The sequence below is a fragment of the Pseudophryne corroboree genome, chromosome 5 (genome assembly GCF_028390025.1).
Source record: "Pseudophryne corroboree isolate aPseCor3 chromosome 5, aPseCor3.hap2, whole genome shotgun sequence".
Taxonomy (NCBI): domain Eukaryota; kingdom Metazoa; phylum Chordata; class Amphibia; order Anura; family Myobatrachidae; genus Pseudophryne; species Pseudophryne corroboree.
The window spans coordinates 835,271,752-835,291,449 of NC_086448.1; the positions used below are offsets into that span (position 1 = coordinate 835,271,752).

The window sequence follows — 19,698 nt, forward strand, 5'->3', positions numbered from 1 at the left end:
AATTTTAATTTGTTTTGCTTCTTCTGTATTCTTAAAATATCATCATTTGTGTTGCAGACCTAAATCGACCCAAATCTGTTCCAGCCGACGTAACCAAGAGCAACGGATCTGCTCCCACCAGCCCTAGTCCTGCCCTCAGCCGCCCCAAGACCACAAAACCTCCTGCTCCAAAAACACTTTCCAATGCTTCTGCAGATGCAAAGAAGCTTCCCGCTGCTAGGCCTGCCCCTCTTGGCAAAACCAGCACGGGCCCTACCAATAAAACTGCTGTGGCCCCCTCCAGTAAGCCCGTCTCCGCTCCCTCCAGTAAGCCCATCTCCGCTCCCTCCAGTAAGCCCGTCTCCGCTCCCTCCAGTAGGCCCCTCACTTCTGCCACCAGTAAGCCCCTCACTTCTGCCACCAATAAGCCCCTCACTTCTGCCACCAGTAAGCCCCTCACTTCTGCCACCAGCAGACCCACCGCTGCTCCCAAACCTCGTCCGGCAACGGCCCCTGACCTGAAGAACGTACGCTCGAAGATTGGATCGACGGACAACCTGAAGCACCAGCCTGGGGGCGGCAAGGTGAGCGGTTCCCTGACTCTGTATTGTGATACAATGTAGACCCTGCCATACCCTCCCATGAACTGGCTGCCATATTGTTCTGTTTATCGTATGTGGAGATGACATCTGTGCGGAGAGCAGTCCGTTACTGGCCTGGCTAGATGTGATCTGTACTGTAGCTAGTAGTGCATGGCATTACGTCTGTCCTCTCCATCCGTACGTCACCTGTATCACCCACAGCGAGTCTTCAGTATCTCTTCACATAGGCTGTATACCGCAGGCAGTGCAGCTTTTACACGCCCCTAGGCCTTCTTTCAGTAATTTTCCGTAATCAGAGAGATAACGAACGTTGGGGTGTCCCTCAGAGCTTGCACTCCAATACGTAAATGTAGTGGCCTTGACTTGTCTAGAGCTCTGCAAGTGTCAGGAATGTAGAATTCTGCTGCAAGTCAGCGTTTTTCCGCCTACACCCCTTATGTTTGGTATTAGCTGTAGGGTCAGGCACATTGTGGCGGGTCAGCCTTTGGAGGGTTATGTTGGAATGGCAGACTTGTACCGTGTCTTCTCAATGCTGTTTTCATAAATCATCTCGCATTTCCCCCAGCAGGCAAAAGTAGAGAAAAAACCTGTGCCAGCCAGCACAGCCCGAAAACCTGTACCCTCCGCTGCCCCCAAAGCAGCCAGCAGTAAGCCCGCAGACCCCAAAGAGGGTGCACAAAAGCAGAGCAATGGGAAAGTGAGTTACCTGGGCCGCTGCTGGCTCTTTCCCGTCACTTTACCTGATATTCTCTCACTTCCTTTCCTGACTCCTTATCTCCTACCTGTACTGTCCGTATATAGCCGTGTTCTCCTGTGTATCTCCTGAGCTGTGTGTTACAGGTAGGATTACTGCCATATGATCTGCCTAGTGTGCAGAACCGCTGCCGGAGATACAGGGAATGGCGGTGTTCTCCTGTGTATCTCCTGAGCTGTGCGTTACTGGTAGGATTACAGCCGTGTGATCTGCCTAGTGTGCAGAACCGCTGCCAGAGATACAGGGAATGGCGGTGTTCTCCTGTGTATCTCCTGAGCTGTGTGTTACAGGTAGGATTACAGCCGTGTGATCTGCCTAGTGTGCAGAACCGCTGCCGGAGATACAGGGAATGGCCGTGTTCTCACATCAATGGGATTGGGTATTGGATAACAATAGCATTATAAATACAGAACACTGTTATACGATGCAGAACATTCTGGATATAGAGCTTGTGTGTTGGGTAAGCTTTACCAGCGGTATACCAATGCCAGAATGCCAGCAGGGAGGCGAGCGCAACAAAACTCCTTGCGTTCACGCTGCGCTCGCCACAGGTTCTATTTCTACTCTATGGGTGCCGTGGACATCCATAAGTGGGGATAGCCCGCGGCCCCCTGCTGGCATTCTGGCCGGCCGCGATCCCAGCGTGCTGGGATGATAACTACATCCCCGATATTGCATGTAGTCCTTTTATAATACTGGCCCAGAGCTGTAATTTCGGGGTTCCTGACACCGCTGCTTGGGAATTAGTATTTGGGGATTTCCCGTTGGCAGCGTTATCACCAGGTAGACTTTGTTCATATTCCGCATGTTATCAGGGGGCACCGGCCGGGTCATGTGACCAGTACTAAAGAACATGGAGGGGACTCTATAAGTGATGCCGCCATATTCCGGAACTATCACAGACCGTGTGACTAATCCGGTTTCTTCCATAGACATAGATGATTCGTCCTAGACACAGCCCCCCATACAAGTCCTGTGAGTATTAGGTGTCAGTGGGAAGTGCGTCGTGTTTGGTGAAGTCTTCATCACCTATTCTGTGCTCCACACTCCCGTCCATAAACCTCTAATAACGTTCCTTATTATTATTACATTTTATTTATAAGGCGCCACAAGTGTTTCGCCATACAAAGGACAGCACAGGGAGACAAAACTTAGCATTACAGTAAATAACAGAAATAGAGTACAGCTAACAAGGAGCACCACAATTCTCATACATAATACAGATAAGATGTAAGAAAAAGCGGTAAAGATGGTCGCTGGGTAGGGGAGAGCTGCAAGTGATATGTGTCGAGTAGAGGGCTTAGATAACAAGAGGAAAGAGGGCCCTGCTCTGAAGAGCTAACAATCTAGTGGGAATAGGCGACAGACAGATGACATGAGGTGCAAGCAAGTGGGAAGTAGCCTGATGGCAGTATGTAAGCGGGGTAGGGGAATGGAGGAGCGGCCTTGGGGCAGGGGGATGGAGGAGCGGCCTTGGGGATGGAGGAGCGGCCTTGGGGCAGGGGGATGGAGGAGCGGCCTCGGGGCAGGGGGATGGAGGAGCGGCCTAAGGACTAGGTTATGCATCGGAGGGGTACGCTTTGACGAATAGGTGGGTTTTCAGTGCCCGTTTGAAGCTTTGCAGGGTCAGGGAGAGTCGAATGGAGCGGGGGAGCGTGTTCCACTGAAGGGGAGCAGCACGGGCATAGTCTTGAACTCGTGCATGGCAAACAGTGATCAGGGTAGAGGAGAGGCGACGGTCATTGGTCGAGCGTAGGGGGCGGGAGGGAGTATGAAGGGAGTGGAGGTTGGAGATGTAGGGAGCAGTGGAATTAGAGGTGGCCTTGTATGTGAGGGTGAGGAGTTTGAAGAGGATTCTGTAGGGGAATGGAAGCAAGTGCAGGTATTGGTGAAGGGGAGTGGCAGATGTGGAGCGGCGGGAGAGGAAGATGAGCCTAGCTGCAGAGTTTAGGACAGATTGGAGGGAGATGGGAGCAAGTGAGGCCAGTGAGGAGAACATTGCAGTAGTCCAGTCGTGAGATGACCAGTGAGTGGATGATGAGTTTAGTTGCACTCTGGGAGAGAAATGGCCTCATACGAGCAATGTTGCGTAGCTGGAACCGACAGGATTGCACCAGAGCTTGGATGTGGGGTGCAAAGGAGAGTGAGGAGTCAAGAGTGACGCCCAGGCAGCGGAGTTGGGAACGGGGGACACAGTGCGATGTTTTACTTGGCCCCGTTGGAGAGAATGTGGGATGAATAGTCAACAGTCTGAATGGCAACAGGTTCTAATGGTTGACAGAATGTCGACTTTGGTGTTAGGCCAGCATGAATAATAACGACCTTCATGAACAAGTCAACATTTTTAATACATTGACCTTTTATGATGTCCACATTTAACTCCGGAATTCCGCCATAGTTCCGCAAGTTTTTCTTGCTTTTTTTTTTTTTTTAACTTAAACTCTAGCACAAGGGTAGAGAGCCTGTTGCACTAAAGTTCCTGTGGAACTACACATCCCAGCATTCCCTACCACAGGTTTATTAGGGCATGCTAAAACTGTGACAAGGCATGCTGGGGTGTTGTCTACCGTTGCACAATCAGATAGGTCCCTCAGTTATTACTGAAGTAAAATCTGAAAGAGTTGTAACGTCACTAAATCAAAATGGATAATCTGTCAAATCCTGGTTAGTGTTGCTGCTAGAATTCTGCACAAAGTCCATCACTGGGGCCTTTGTTTCCTGGTGTGTGTTTTGCTGGGATGGTTTGTATGAGTGAGATCACAGTTCCTAACTGTCTGGTATCCGTAGGAGTAGTTTCATTACAGACCGTAAATACGTTCATTACAGCCATAGTAAATACATAAAACCAGTTTGTTTCTGTGATCAGAGATGGCGAAACTACCTCAACTGGTCTCCAGCCACCTACAGGCAAATGGGCTACTTGTTATTAAACACTTTGGGACAATATATATGGTGCCGGTCACTGATAGGGTGTAACCCCCCCCCCCATATGCTCACAGCATGACTTGCGTACATTACATACTCTTAGCCCATGTTTCTAATTTATTATACTTGCGAATCAGTGTTCACTACAAGGCCTCAATAAAACCTCAGCCCCCTGTAAAACCACAGGAACAACCTCGCGCTGAGAGAGAAAATCTTGGTAAACTATGCACAGAAAAAGCATCAACTGCCGGGGCAATGATGAAATTGGCCATTCCCGGAGTTTGCAAGCAGCCAATCACAGGCACTTTCCTAGTACAGGCACCCATCATTGTCTGGCATCTGCGCTTGAACACTCGCACATAATACGGCTTTCTCTGGTGTGTAGACATCGGACTTCCCTCTCTACCTTTATCTGCAAAGACGCCCTTACTGTACCCTGCCTGTGTTACAGTCCCTGTCCCCGCTACTGCATGTGCAGTAATACCACATTTGTGAACGTCTGAAGCTTTACTACCTGCCCACTGAGCCCATAGTACTGGGGGTTGGGTTATAGGCGAGGGAAGAGCTTTCCTACTTCTATAATTGAATGCAAAATGCATTATATATATAATGGCAGGGGATATATACATTTTACAGGAATTCCAGAGCTTAAATAATCGCACACGAGCGCCTGTTTCTGCAGAGGGAGATTTCGTACAAGCTACGCTTTGCAAACTGCGCTGGTGTCTGCCTGATTCTGGCGTATGCAGTGTTCTCTAGTGGCGCCTCCATGCATGCGGATAAAGTAATGGCCGCCCCAGGTGCTCCTCGTTCTTTGTGGGGCGTTCAAGACGGATAGTGAGCAGGTATGCCCGTTCTGTGTTGTATAAAGGACACTATGCGACTATATTGTGAGGTCAGACTTTTATAGAATTCCAAACACATTATGGTCCCGAAGCCACATGTGTTCTCCGCAGTGCAGAGTTGTGCGCATCTTGCGGAGTTTCTGTACGCTTTGTGAACAAACGTGTCTGTGTCCACGGTCTCCCTCCGAGAACTCTGCTTGCAGTGTCCCTGGCGTCTAAGTGTAGCTGTAGCGGCTCTGTGCTGGTGATTGTGCCATAGATGAGGTGTTTGTGTCTCCGTCCTCCGCACTGCATGTCTGCTTCACGCTGCCGACTCTCCCCGACACTCATTAACTCTGTTCTGTGTTGTGTGTTTTTCTAACAGTACCTCTCCACTCTGTGTCGTTTTCTCCATCCTCTCACGCTCCAGGTCCAGATAGTGTCCAAAAAAGTCAACTACGCTCATGTCCAGTCCAAGTGTGGTTCCAAGGACAATATTAAGCATGTCCCTGGTGGTGGGAATGTAAGTATGGGTGCCGGGCTTCTCCCTCTAATATCCATTCTGCACTAACCGCGTCTGTCTGTGTCGCACGTTCTGCTGCTGCTGGTGTGTGAGTGCTACGAGTGGGGGAATGTTGCGGCTGAGGACTGTGTATATCCTATACACTGTTACCTAATGGGAAAAGAAACCTCTTCCGCCAGACAACGCTCTGTGACCATTCCTAATAATGCAGAAGATTGTATTTAGTTATAGGTTACATTCCCCATTTATATGTAGGGGGTGTGTATGAATTCTTATTTACATTGTGGCTTCCTATGAGGAATAGCTCCGCCCATACACACTTCTGTACGCTAGGGATCACTGCTCCTTATGAGGAAAAGCTCTGCCCATACACACTTCTGTACACTAGGGATCATTGCTCCCTATGAGGAATAGCTCCACCCATACACACTTCTGTACACTAGGGATCATTGCTCCCTATGAGGAATAGCTCCGCCCATACACACTTCTGTACACTAGGGATCACTGCTCCCTATGAGGAATAGCTCCACCCATACACACTTCTGTACGCTAGGGATCATTGCTCCCTATGAGGAATAGCTCCGCCCATACACACTTCTGTACGCTAGGGATCACTGCTCCCTATGAGGAATAGCTCCGCCCATACACACTTCTGTACACTAGGGATCACTGCTCCTTATGAGGAAAAGCTCTGCCCATACACACTTCTGTACGCTAGGGATCACTGCTCCCTATGAGGAAAAGCTCCGCCCATACACACTTCTGTACGCTAGGGATCATTGCTCCCTATGAGGAATAGCTCCACCCATACACACTTCTGTACACTAGGGATCATTGCTCCTTATGAGGAAAAGCTCTGCCCATACACACTTCTGTACACTAGGGATCATTGCTCCCTATGAGGAATAGCTCCGCCCATACACACTTCTGTACACTAGGGATCATTGCTCCCTATGAGGAATAGCTCCACCCATACACACTTCTGTACGCTAGGGATCATGGCTCCCTATGAGGAATAGCTCCACCCATACACACTTCTGTACGCTAGGGATCATTGCTCCCTATGAGGAATAGCTCCGCCCATACACACTTCTGTACGCTAGGGATCATTGCTCCCTATGAGGAAAAGCTCCGCCCATACACACTTCTGTACGCTAGGGATCACTGCTCCCTATGAGGAAAAGCTCCGCCCATACACACTTCTGTACGCTAGGGATCATTGCTCCCTATGAGGAATAGCTCCGCCCATACACACTTCTGTACGCTAGGGATCACTGCTCCTTATGAGGAAAAGCTCCGCCCATACACACTTCTGTACGCTAGGGATCATTGCTCCCTATGAGGAATAGCTCCGCCCATACACACTTCTGTACGCTAGGGATCATTGCTCCTTATGAGGAAAAGCTCTGCCCATACACACTTCTGTACGCTAGGGATCATTGCTCCCTATGAGGAAAAGCTCTGCCCATACACACTTCTGTACACTAGGGATCATTGCTCCCTATGAGGAAAAGCTCCGCCCATACACACTTCTGTACGCTAGGGATCACTGCTCCCTATGAGGAAAAGCTCCGCCCATACACACTTCTGTACGCTAGGGATCATTGCTCCCTATGAGGAATAGCTCCGCCCATACACACTTCTGTACGCTAGGGATCACTGCTCCTTATGAGGAAAAGCTCCGCCCATACACACTTCTGTACGCTAGGGATCATTGCTCCCTATGAGGAATAGCTCCGCCCATACACACTTCTGTACACTAGGGATCATTGCTCCTTATGAGGAAAAGCTCTGCCCATACACACTTCTGTACGCTAGGGATCATTGCTCCCTATGAGGAAAAGCTCTGCCCATACACACTTCTGTACACTAGGGATCATTGCTCCCTATGAGGAATAGCTCCGCCCATACACACTTCTGTACACTAGGGATCATTGCTCCCTATGAGGAATAGCTCCACCCATACACACTTCTGTACGCTAGGGATCATGGCTCCCTATGAGGAATAGCTCCACCCATACACACTTCTGTACGCTAGGGATCATTGCTCCCTATGAGGAAAAGCTCCACCCATACACACTTCTGTACGCTAGGGATCACTGCTCCCTGTGAGGAATAGCTCCACCCATACACACTTCTGTACACTAGGGATCACTGCTCCCTATGAGGAATAGCTCCGCCCATACACACTTCTGTACGCTAGGGATCATGGCTCCTTATGAGGAATAGCTCCACCCATACACACTTCTGTACGCTAGGGATCATTGCTCCCTATGAGGAAAAGCTCCACCCATACACACTTCTGTACGCTAGGGATCATTGCTCCCTATGAGGAATAGCTCCACCCATACACACTTCTGTACGCTAGGGATCATTGCTCCCTATGAGGAATAGCTCCGCCCATACACACTTCTGTACGCTAGGGATCATGGCTCCTTATGAGGAAAAGCTCCGCCCATACACACTTCTGTACGCTAGGGATCATTGCTCCCTATGAGGAAAAGCTCCGCCCATACACACTTCTGTACGCTAGGGATCATTGCTCCCTATGAGGAATAGCTCCGCCCATACACACTTCTGTACGCTAGGGATCATTGCTCCCTATGAGGAATAGCTCCGCCCATACACACTTCTGTACACTAGGGATTATTGCTCTCTATGAGGAATAGCTCCACCCATACACACTTCTGTACACTAGGGATCATTGCTCCCTATGAGGAATAGCTCCACCCATACACACTTCTGTACACTAGGGATCATTGCTCCCTATGAGGAAAAGCTCCACCCATACACACTTCTGTACACTAGGGATCATTGCTCCCTATGAGGAATAGCTCCACCCATACACACTTCTGTACGCTAGGGATCATTGCTCCCTATGAGGAAAAGCTCCGCCCATACACACTTCTGTACACTAGGGATCACTGCTCCCTTCTGTACACTAGGGATCACTGCTCCCTATGAGGAAAAGCTCCACCCATACACACTTCTGTACACTAGGGATCATTGCTCCGGATGGTGTAATGGTTAGCATTACTGCCTCGCAGCACTGAGGTCATGGGTTCGATTCCCACCATGGCCCTAACTGTGTGGAGTTTGTATATTCTCCCCGTACTTGCGTGGGTTTCCTCCGGGTACTCCGGTTTCCTCCACAATCCAAAAATATACTGGCAGGTTAATTTGCTCACAACAAAATTAACCCTAGCAAGAATGTGTGTGCGTGTACATGTGGTAGGGAATATAGATTGTAAGCTCCACTGGTGCAGGGACTGATGTGAATGGCCATATATTCTCTGTAAAGTGCTGCGGAATATGTGTGCGCTATATAAGTAACTGGTAGTAATAATAATAAGTAATTGATCCCTATGAGGAATAGCTCCCCCCATACACACTTCTGTACGCTAGGGATCACTGCTCCCTATGAGGAATAGCTCCGCCCATACACACTTCTGTACACTAGGAATCATTGCTCCCTATGAGGAAAAGCTCCACCCATACACACTTCTGTACGCTAGGGATCATTGCTCCCTATGAGGAAAAGCTCCGCCCATACACACTTCTGTACACTAGGGATCACTGCTCCCTATGAGGAATAGCTCCGCCCATACACACTTCTGTACACTAGGGATCATTGCTCCCTATGAGGAATAGCTCCACCCATACACACTTCTGTACGCTAGGGATCATTGCTCCCTATGAGAAATAGCTCCACCCATACACACTTCTGTACGCTAGGGATCATGGCTCCCTATGAGGAAAAGCTCCACCCATACACACTTCTGTACGCTAGAGATCATTGCTCCCTATGAGGAATAGCTCCACCCATACACACTTCTGTACGCTAGGGATCACTGCTCCCTATGAGGAAAAGCTCCACCCATACACACTAATGTGCGCTAGGGATCATTGCTCCCTATAAGGAATAGCTCTGCCCATACACGCTTCTGTACGCTAGGGATCATTGCTCCCTATAAGGAATAGCTCCGCCCATACACGCTTCTGTACGCTAGGGATCATTGCTCCCTATGAGGAATAGCTCCGCCCACACTTGGAGCTAGAGCTGACGTGATGTAGAGGAGCTGGACCTCTTTTTATAGCAGCAGCATCATGTAACAATACAGAATACAACAGAGGTGACGTACAGGACACTTGTGGTACTGTAAGTTCCAGCAGGCTCATGTGGTCTCAGAGTTACGTTAGGGCCTTGTAGTGAATACAGAACCCTATGTTACACAGCTATCTGCATTTTGTGCTTTGTGTTTCCTGTGATATGCGATGATCTGCACTGATTCAGTTGTGTGAGGTGGGAGGTCAAAGTGCAAGTGCGGACATCATTTCCATCGCAGTCAGACGTGCACAGTCCTACGTCTCCCAGAGCATGCATGTCATGTGGACAGTATTGCTCCGGCCATTGTGTTGTCAGGGAAGGCTGTTCATTCACTGACCGCCATAGAACCGATTCCCTAAAATGAGATTCCGGCATCGTCTTTTAGGTGCAACACCCACCGTGACATAAAAGGTAACATGACCATACAAACCTTATACACAACTTCCAGTCCCCCTGCACAGCATATTCCCCCGCTAGTGCGCCATTTCCGATCACGTGATCTTCGTTAACCCTTTACACTGTGTATGCACAAAGAAGTATGGGAATTGCTCCATTTATTTACATATCTTGTGCCTGCAAAATGCTTCAGAATAATAATAATCATTTTCTAGATCTAAATGTAAAGCAGGGCTACACACTTGTCCAATACTCCGGGGATTCAGCTCCAGACCGGACAGGTTTTTTTAAAGGGGCAATCCTTTACTAGGCAAAACCGCCCCCAAAAATTGCCCCTTTAAAAAAACGCCCGTGATCGACCGTCCTCCCGCACGTCCAGCATTGTCTCACTAAATGACATCCCGCCCGTGGTTACAGATACAACAGCTGATCTGTGTGTACACACCTGTCCAGATTTTCTGCAGGTCTCCACTTTGCACCTGGTGCAAGGATTGTGTCTATGTACATACTCTTCCAGATTGTGGCCGACCGGCTGCCTCTAGCACACATGAATTGGGAGATCCAGTCACTGGAGCGTACAAACTTATATATTGCTCTGACGATTGGGTCTCCTGACTTTTTTTCAGCAGGTCTAAAAATGGTTTGATCAGATGACCCCGGGATTGCATGAAGCGAGGTTGTGGGAGAGTACACCCTCTGCCAACGTCTGACCAACTGGCAGGTCCAAGGTCACATGGGATGAGAATTGGACGAGTGTGTATCCAGCTTTACTCTCTATAAGTTTGGTCGCCATTTATACATTATCAGCTGCTGTGCGTTGACCTCTGCAATGTATAACGCAGTAAGATGTCCTCAGCGGTCTGATGCTTTACTTTATATTCAGGTGGAAACCCTCTGGGAGAAGGGGAATCTGGGACAGAGGAGAACGTTTTGACTATTCTAGGTTTTAAGAAATGATGTTATGTGTAATGTCCTCCCAGCATATATTGGTTCTAGGATTAAGCTCTGTGAGCTGTCTGGGTTTGTAAATTAACAAAGTGCTGCTGAGTGTTTGTCTTCTCACTTTGAACTGGCCTCGCAGAAGGAATAGACAGACTGCAAATACATTTCGGACCTCACATAAACACTCTCCAGCTGTAGGACAGGCATATGTCATATAGCATGTCTGCAGTATCCAGCTGCGGACAGACAGACCCAGCCTCCACTCTTACTTACATCTTCCTATTCACCCTTCTACTTATGGCCCAGCCTGGCCTCTCTCTCCCCTGCCTTATGGCCCAGCCTGGCCTCTCTCTCCCCAGCCTGGCCTCTCTCTCTCCTGCCTTATGGCCTGGCCTCTCTCTCTCTCTCTCTCTCTCTCTCTCTCTCTCTCTCTCTCTCTCTCTCTCTCTCTCTCTCTCTCCTGCCTTATGGCCTGGCCTCTCTCTCTCTCTCCTGCCTTATGGCCCGGCCTGGCCTCTCTCTCTCCTGCCTTATGGCCCGGCCTGGCCTCTCTCTCTCCTGCCTTATGGCCCGGCCTGGCCTCTCTCTCTCCCCAGCCTTATGGCCCGGCCTGGCCTCTCTCTCTCTCCCCAGCCTTATGGCCCAGCCTGGCCTCTCTCTCCCCAGCCTGGCCTCTCTCTCCCCAGCCTTATGGCCCAGCCTGGCCTCTCTCTCCCCAGCCTTATGGCCCGGCCTGGCCTCTCTCTCCCCTGCCTTATGGCCCGGCCTGGCCTCTCTCTCCCCTGCCTTATGGCCCGGCCTGGCCTCTCTCTCCCCTGCCTTATGGCCCGGCCTGGCCTCTCTCTCCCCTGCCTTATGGCCCGGCCTGGCCTCTCTCTCTCCTGCCTTATGGCCCGGCCTGGCCTCTCTCTCTCTCCTGCCTTATGGCCCGGCCTGGCCTCTCTCTCTCTCCTGCCTTATGGCCCGGCCTGGCCTCTCTCTCTCTCCTGCCTTATGGCCCGGCCTGGCCTCTCTCTCTCTCCTGCCTTATGGCCTGGCCTCTCTCTCTCTCCTGCCTTATGGCCTGGCCTCTCTCTCTCTCCTGCCTTATGGCCTGGCCTCTCTCTCTCTCCTGCCTTATGGCCTGGCCTCTCTCTCTCTCCTGCCTTATGGCCTGGCCTCTCTCTCTCTCCTGCCTTATGGCCTGGCCTATCTCTCTCTCCTGCCTTATGGCCTGGCCTCTCTCTCTCTCCTGCCTTATGGCCTGGCGCCTCTCTCTCTCCTGCCTTATGGCCTGGCGCCTCTCTCTCTCCTGCCTTATGGCCTGGCGCCTCTCTCTCTCCTGCCTTATGGCCGGGCCTCTCTCTCTCCTGCCTTATGGCCCAGCCTGGCCCCTCTCTCTCTCTCTCTCTCTCTCTCTCTCTGTCCTGCCTTTTTGGCCCAGCCTGGCCCCTCTCTCTCTCCTGCCTTATGGCCCAGCCTGGCCTCTCTCTCTCTCCTGCCTTATGGACCAGCCTGGCCCCTCTCTCTCTCCTGCCTTTTTTGCCCAGCCTGGCCCATCTCTCTCCTGCCTTATGGCCCAGCCTGGCCCCTCTCTCTCCTGTCTTATGGCCCAGCCTGTCCTCTCTCTTTTTCTCCTGCCTTCTGGCCTCTCTCTCTCTCTCCTGCCTTCTGGCCTCTCTCTCTCTCTCCTGCCTTATGGCCTGGCCCCTCTCTCTCTCTCTCTCTCTCTCTCTCTCCTGCCTTATGGCCTGGCCTCTCTGTCCTGCCTTATGGCCCAGCCTGGCCCCTCTCTCTGTCCTGCCTTATGGCCCAGCCTGGCCCCTCTCTCTGTCCTGCCTTTTTGGCCCAGCCTGGCCCCTTTCTCTCCTGCCTTTTTGGCCCAGCCTGGCCCCTCTCTCTCTCTCTCTCTCTCTCCTGCCTTATGGCCTGGCCCCTCTCTCTCTCTCTCTCTCTCTCCTGCCTTATGGCCTGGCCTCTCTGTCCTGCCCTATGGCCCAGCCTGGCCCCTCTCTCTGTCCTGCCTTATGGCCCAGCCTGGCCCCTCTCTCTGTCCTGCCTTTTTGGCCCAGCCTGGCCCCTCTCTCTCCTGCCTTTTTGGCCCAGCCTGGCCCCTCTCTCTCTCTCTCTCTCTCTCTCTCTCTCTCTCTCTCTCTCTCTCTCTCGCCTTATGGACCAGCCTGGCCCCTCTCTCTCTCCTGCCTTTTTGGCCCAGCCTGGCCCATCTCTCTCCTGCCTTATGGCCCAGCCTGGCCCCTCTCTCTCCTGTCTTATGGCCCAGCCTGTCCTCTCTCTCTTTTTCTCCTGCCTTCTAGCCTCTCTCTCTCTCTCCTGCCTTATGGCCTGGCCTCTCTCTCTCTCTCTCTCTCTCTCTCTCTCTCTCTCTCTCTCTCTCTCTCTCTCTCCTGCCTTATGGCCTGGCCTCTCTGTCCTGCCTTATGGCCCAGCCTGCCCCCCCTCTCTCTCTCTCTCTCTCTCTCTCTCTCTCTCTCTCTCTCTCTCTCCTGCCTTATGGCCCAGCCTGGCCTCTTTCCAATCTGTCAGGACAACAAACTAAATAACCTATTATTCACAGGTAACAAATGCCGCAAAGCCGCCCTCCTCCAGCAACCTCAAACCAGGCGGTGCCAACGTGAGTAATGGGGTCACAGACGCCTCCACCTTCTGTCCTCACTGCTGATCTCTACCTGTTCTGTTACCCTGTGACACCGCTCGGAGACCCCCCGATATACAGTGTATCTACATCACACAGCAGATGAACCTACCCGTGCAGGCAGGCAGGGATCTCGCACACATCCTTTAGGTGGTGTCACAAGTATTTTGGTGCTCTGTGTACAGTGGGAATTTCTGTGCCTTCAACAAAGGAGTTGTTTAATCCCCAAATATCCGTTATCTGTTATTGTGCAGATTATCACACTGGCTTCCTGCTGTACGTTCATTGTGTAGGGTCATCTCTCTGGCTTTGTGCACTATGTGGCCTCCTCTGACTCTGTACTGTCTTCCTGTTCAGATGTCTGCATTAATCAGTGTATTACTCCTTTTATCTATATCTCCAGTGTAGACCTCAGCTAGTAATAACCCTGTTTATCCCCCGATGTCGTAAATCGGGGCTCCACAGCCATGAATATAGGGGTAGTCACCGTACCAGCAGCTGGGGCTGATCAGTTACGGGTGGGGGTCTAAGTGTGATAATTGGTTATTAGTTTGACTGACGTTTATCCTCTTCTAGGTGCAGATCCTAAGCAAGAAAGTTGATGTATCGAAGGTTGCTGCCAAGTGTGGCTCAAAAACGAATATTAAACACAAGCCAGGTAAATACCGGGGTTCATACAGGGTGGTTCTGGTCTGGCGGGGGCGACGCATGGAAAGCTGTAGTCTAGCGGGGGGGGGGGCACAGTAGGGTATGCTGTGCTGCCTGGAGGAGGGGGGGGGCACAGTAGGGTATGCTGTGCTGCCTGGAGGAGGGGGGGGGGGTGCCGCAGGGGAGGCTGCAGTCTGCAGGGTAGGCTTTGGTCTTGTGGGGTTTGCAGTAGGGGAGGCTGCGCTCTGGTGGGGGGTCACAGCAGGGGGAAGGTGTGCTGCAGGGGAGACTGCACTCTGGCGGGGTCAGGGGGTAGAGGCGCAGTGGAGTGTGGTGGGCGCTCTCGCGGATGGTGCTGCAGCGGTGGCTGCACTTAGTATTAATAATTAGTTTTTCATATGGAATGACCGTATTTATCTTGGGACAAACCATGTTGCAGGGTAAATACGGTCTGACTTTGCATGTAGCCCATCATTGCTAGACAGTGCAAGTTACGGTTCAGCTAGGACTTGCCCCTTCCAAGTTGTTTATTTCCCTGCAGCCTTATAGGGTTAGTTCTCACAATGTTACATAAGTGACGGATGAGAATGATCTGTCTGTGGGGTTCGGTGATCTTTGTCAATGTTAATATTCAGACCTTTCCCTGCCAGTCTGCATGGAGCCATGTAGGTAAGTGATATCCGCTCAGGTTCAGAGTCTGGGCGTACTATGAATTGATGGAACCCAGCTGCTTAGTGACACATTTCCGGTTATCCTTCTAGGTGGCGGCGATTCCAAACCTGAGGAAAACGCCAAGAAGGAGGAAGAGACCAATCAGAAACCACAGGATGCCGTAAAGGTGAGTTACAGCGATACCAGGAGGAGGGTGGTGACGGGACTCTGTATGCCGCGCTCGTGCTGAGATACCTGAGAAATGATCTGTTGATGCCCCCATCTATCCAGGTGCATGAACGCCTGTCCCACCTTTACCCCAGCACAGTGTAACTCCTAGAGGCCACTTAGTGAAGGACTTCTGCTTTTCCCTCGCACAGGAAAACGGGGAGGCACAGATCACGTCTCCACAGAACAGCGACCTAGCTGCACCCACAGAAGCTGTAGCCAAGGACACGCGGGAAAACGGTGTAGGGGAGACGCTACCCATGAACGACAGCAACCAAAGGGAAATCCAGAGCTTCAACACTCTCATACCAGAGACAAGTAAGAACCACCCCAATGTGACCTGACGCGGGGAGGGAAGGGGGGGGGACAGATAACAACAACGGGCAGCAAATTCAGGGTGTGGGTTGTATTAGTGCAGCCACCTCCAGCCCCGTCTACCCTGTAGTGTCATCATAGCCGAACCATTCTGCACTGATACCATATTGTGGTCTGTGTTGCTATGTGCAGCTGCTTCATACTGTGATTCACAATACCAGCTAGATGCAAAATAGGAGTTGACGGAACAGTGATACACAGATTGGAAGTTGCTCAAATCAGTTTATTGGTCCATCACAGATGCTGGTAACAGACAAAATTCCCGGTTCCGGTATGAAAGGTCTACCATGTTATGGTCGACAGTCATTAGGTCGACCACTATTGGTCGACATTGACATGGTCGACATGGACACATGGTCGACACGTGAAAATCGTCGACACGTGAAAGGTCGACATGAGTCTTTTAACTTTTTTAGGTGTCGTTTTTTGCGTAAAGTGACTGGGAACCCCAATTAGTGCACCGCGTTCCCTCGCATGGCTCGCTTCGCTCGCCATGCTTCGGGCATGGTGCCTTCGCTCGGCACACTTTACCGCTCCAATCGTAGTCCATGTGGAACGTAAAGTATGGAAAAGTTCCCCAAAAGAAAAAAAGTTACTCATGTCGACCTTTTCATGTGTCGACCTTTTCATGTGTCGACCTTTTCCAATGTCGACCAATAGTGGTCGACCTAATGACTGTCGACCATAACATGGTCGACCATGTGAACGGATACCAAAATTCCCCCCATACACTGCAGTAGGCCAGCAAAAGAGCCTTTCATCCTACATGATGATAGAAATGCAGAGAGATCCAATACATACATTTGCAAACATATAGTAAGCTACACCAGGGCGTCTCTCCTCTGCTGCTCCTACACTACATGACAAGTTGCAATGCAGAGATCTTGGTTACATACATTTGCAAACATGTGGTTAGCTACCAGCCCGCTCCAAGGTGTCTCTGCTCTGCTGGTCCTATACCACATGATAATAGTAATGCAGAGATCTGTTGGATTTTAGTTTAAAGCGGAGGCATAGATGCATTCATAAATGTAACGGTGGGAATGTGATGGATAGGATTACAAACACAAATATGTCCTGTAACAGGACTGGCTGTGACCCCATGGCTTATAATAAAGGATGAATGGATTTTGTGGTTAAATAAATGTGTCCCTGGCTTCTGCTGGACAGTGGTAGAATCCATGTGAATGAAACTTTGATTCTAGCTGTCCCGAATGCTTAGGATCATGTGGATGCTATAATGTTCCTCATATTAATCTATATTTTTATATATATATATATATATATATATATATATAGATATATAGATATATAGATATATAGATAGATATAGATAGATATAGATAGATATATTTCTCTGACGTCCTAAGTGGATGCTGGGACTCCGTAAGGACCATGGGGAATAGCGGCTCCGCAGGAGACTGGGCACAACTAAAGAAAGCTTTAGTACTACCTGGTGTGCACTGGCTCCTCCCACTATGACCCTCCTCCAGACCTCAGTTAGAATCTTGTGCCCGGCTGAGCTGGATGCACACTAGGGGCTCTCCTGAGCTCCTAGAAAGAAAGTATATTTAGGTTTTTTATTTTACAGTGAGATCTGCTGGCAACAGACTCACTGCAGCGAGGGACTAGGGGGAGAAGAAGCGAACCTACCTAACAGGTGGTAGTTTGGGCTTCTTAGGCTACTGGACACCATTAGCTCCAGAGGGATCGACCGCAGGACCCAACCTTGGTGTTCGTTCCCGGAGCCGCGCCGCCGGCCCCCTTACAGAGCCAGAAGCAAGAAGTGTTCAGGAAAATCGGCGGCAGAAGACTTCTGTCTTCAACAAGGTAGCGCACAGCACTGCAGCTGTGCGCCATTGCTCCTCATGCACACCTCGCACTCCGGTCAATGATGGGTGCAGGGTGCTGGGGGGGGGCGCCCTGAGGGCAATATAAGACACCTTGGCTGGCAAATCATCACAATATATAGTCCCAGGGCTATATATGTGATAAATTACCCCTGCCAGAATCCATAAAAAAGCGGGAGAAAAGTCAGCCGAAAAAGGGGCGGGGCTATCTCCCTCAGCACACTGGCGCCATTTTTTTCTTCACAGTGCAGCTGGAAGACAGCTCCCCAGGCTCTCCCCTGTAGTTTTCAGGCTCAAAGGGTTAAAAAGAGAGGGGGGGCACTAAATTTAGGCGCAATATGTGTATACAAGCTGCTATTGGGGGAAAAATCACTCAGTTATAGTGTTAATCCCTGCATTATATAGCGCTCTGGTGTGTGCTGGCATACTCTCTGTCTCCCCAAAGGACTTTGTGGGGTCCTGTCCTCAGTCAGAGCATTCCCTGTGTGTGTGCGGTGTGTCGGTACGGCTGTGTCGACATGTTGGATGAGGAAGGTTACGTGGAGGCGGAGCAGAGGCCGATAAATGGGACAGCCGGCTTCTCAGCCCGCACCTGCCCAGGCGTCTCAAAGGCCATCAGGGGCTCAAAAACGCCCGTTACCTCAGATGGCAGACACAGATGTCGACAGGGAGTCTGACTCCAGTGTCGACGAGGTTGAGATATACACACAATCCACTAGGAACATCCGTTACATGATCTCGGCAATGAAAAATGTGTTACACATTTCTGACATGAACCCAAGTACCACATAAAAGGGGTTTTATTTTTGGGGAGAAAAAGCAGCCAGTGTTTTGTTCCCCCATCAGATGAGCGAATGAAGTGTGTAAAGAAGCGTGGGTTCCCCCGATAAGAAACTGGTAATTTCTAAAAAGTTACTGATGGCGTACCCTTTCCCGCCAGAGGATAGGTCACGTTGGGAGATATCCCCTAGGGTGGATAAGGCGCTCACACGTTTGTCAAAAAAGGTGGCACTGCCGTCTTAGGATATGGCCACCTTGAAGGAGCCTGCTGATAAAAAGCAGGAGGCTATCCTGAAGTCTGTATATACACACTCAGGTTCTATACTGAGACCTGCAATTGCCTCAGCATAAATAGTGCTGCTGCAGCGTGGTCTGATACCCTGTCAGATAATATTAATACCCTAGACAGGGATAATATTTTGCTAACATAGAGCATATTAAAGACGTCGTCTTATATATGAAGGATGCACAGAGGGATATTTGCCGGCTGGCATCCAGAATTAATGCAATGTCCATTCTGCCAGGAGGGTATTAGAAACCCGGCAGTGGACAGGTGATGCTGCCTGTAAAAGGCACATGGATTATAAGAGTGAGGAATTGTTTGGGGATGGTCTCTGGGACCTCGTATCCACAGCAACAGCTGGGAAGAAAAATTTTTACCTCCAGGTTTCCTCACAGCCTAAGAAAGCACCGTATTTTCAGGTACAGTCCTTTCGGCTTCAGAAAAGCAAGCGGGTCAAAGGCGCTTCCTTTCTGCACAGAGACAAGGGAAGAAGGAAAAAAGCTGCACCAGCAGCCAGTTCCCAGGATCAAAAATCTTCCCCCGCTTCCTCTGAGTCCACCGCATGACACTGGGGCTCCACAGGTGGAGACAGGTGCGGTAGGGGCGCGTCTCGGGAACTTCAGGGACCAGTGGGCTTGCCCACAGGTGGATCCCTAGGTTCTGCAAATAGTATCACAGGGATACAGGCTGGAGTTCGAGGCGACTCCCCCTCGCCGTTACCTCACATCAGCCTTGCCTGCTGCCCTCGGAGAAAGGTAGTACTGGCGGCAATTCACAAGCTGTACTTCCATCAGGTGAAATCAAGGTACCCCTCTTTCAACAAGGCCGGGGTTACTATTCCAAAATGTTGTGGTACCGAAACCAGACGGTTCGGTGAGACCCATTCTAAAATTGAAAGCCTTGAACACTTATATACGAAGGTTCAAGTTCAAAATGGAATCGCTCAGGGCGATTATTGCAAGCCTGGAGAATTTCATGGTATCACTGGACATCAAGGATGCTTACCTGCATGTCCCTATTTACCCTCTTCACCAGGAGTACCTCAAAATTGTGGTACAGGATTGTCATTACCAATTCCAGACGTTGCCGTTGGTCTGTCCCCGGCACCGAGGTATTTACCAAGGTAATGGCCGATATAATTATCCCGTACTTGGACGATCTCCTTATAAAGGCGAGGTCCAGGGAGCAGTTGTTCGTC

At 50.5% G+C, this 19,698-nt stretch overlaps 1 protein-coding gene across 11 annotated transcripts in view; it reads left to right on the forward strand.

Moving 5' to 3' along the window:
* MAP4 (microtubule associated protein 4) overlaps positions 1 to 19,698 on the forward strand; it is a 205,132-nt gene that overhangs the window by 178,034 nt on the left and 7,400 nt on the right. For 3 of the 11 annotated variants that reach the window (XM_063924569.1, XM_063924564.1, XM_063924566.1), the window contains 7 exons: positions 58 to 563; positions 1,147 to 1,278; positions 5,515 to 5,607; positions 13,608 to 13,664; positions 14,262 to 14,343; positions 15,095 to 15,171; positions 15,365 to 15,530. In XM_063924569.1, coding sequence (XP_063780639.1) covers positions 58 to 563; positions 1,147 to 1,278; positions 5,515 to 5,607; positions 13,608 to 13,664; positions 14,262 to 14,343; positions 15,095 to 15,171; positions 15,365 to 15,530 — 1,113 coding nt within the window. The remainder of the gene's footprint in view (positions 1 to 57; positions 564 to 1,146; positions 1,279 to 5,514; positions 5,608 to 13,607; positions 13,665 to 14,261; positions 14,344 to 15,094; positions 15,172 to 15,364; positions 15,531 to 19,698) is intronic. The other 8 variants (XM_063924565.1, XM_063924567.1, XM_063924570.1 and 5 more) reach the window with 8 other exon arrangements.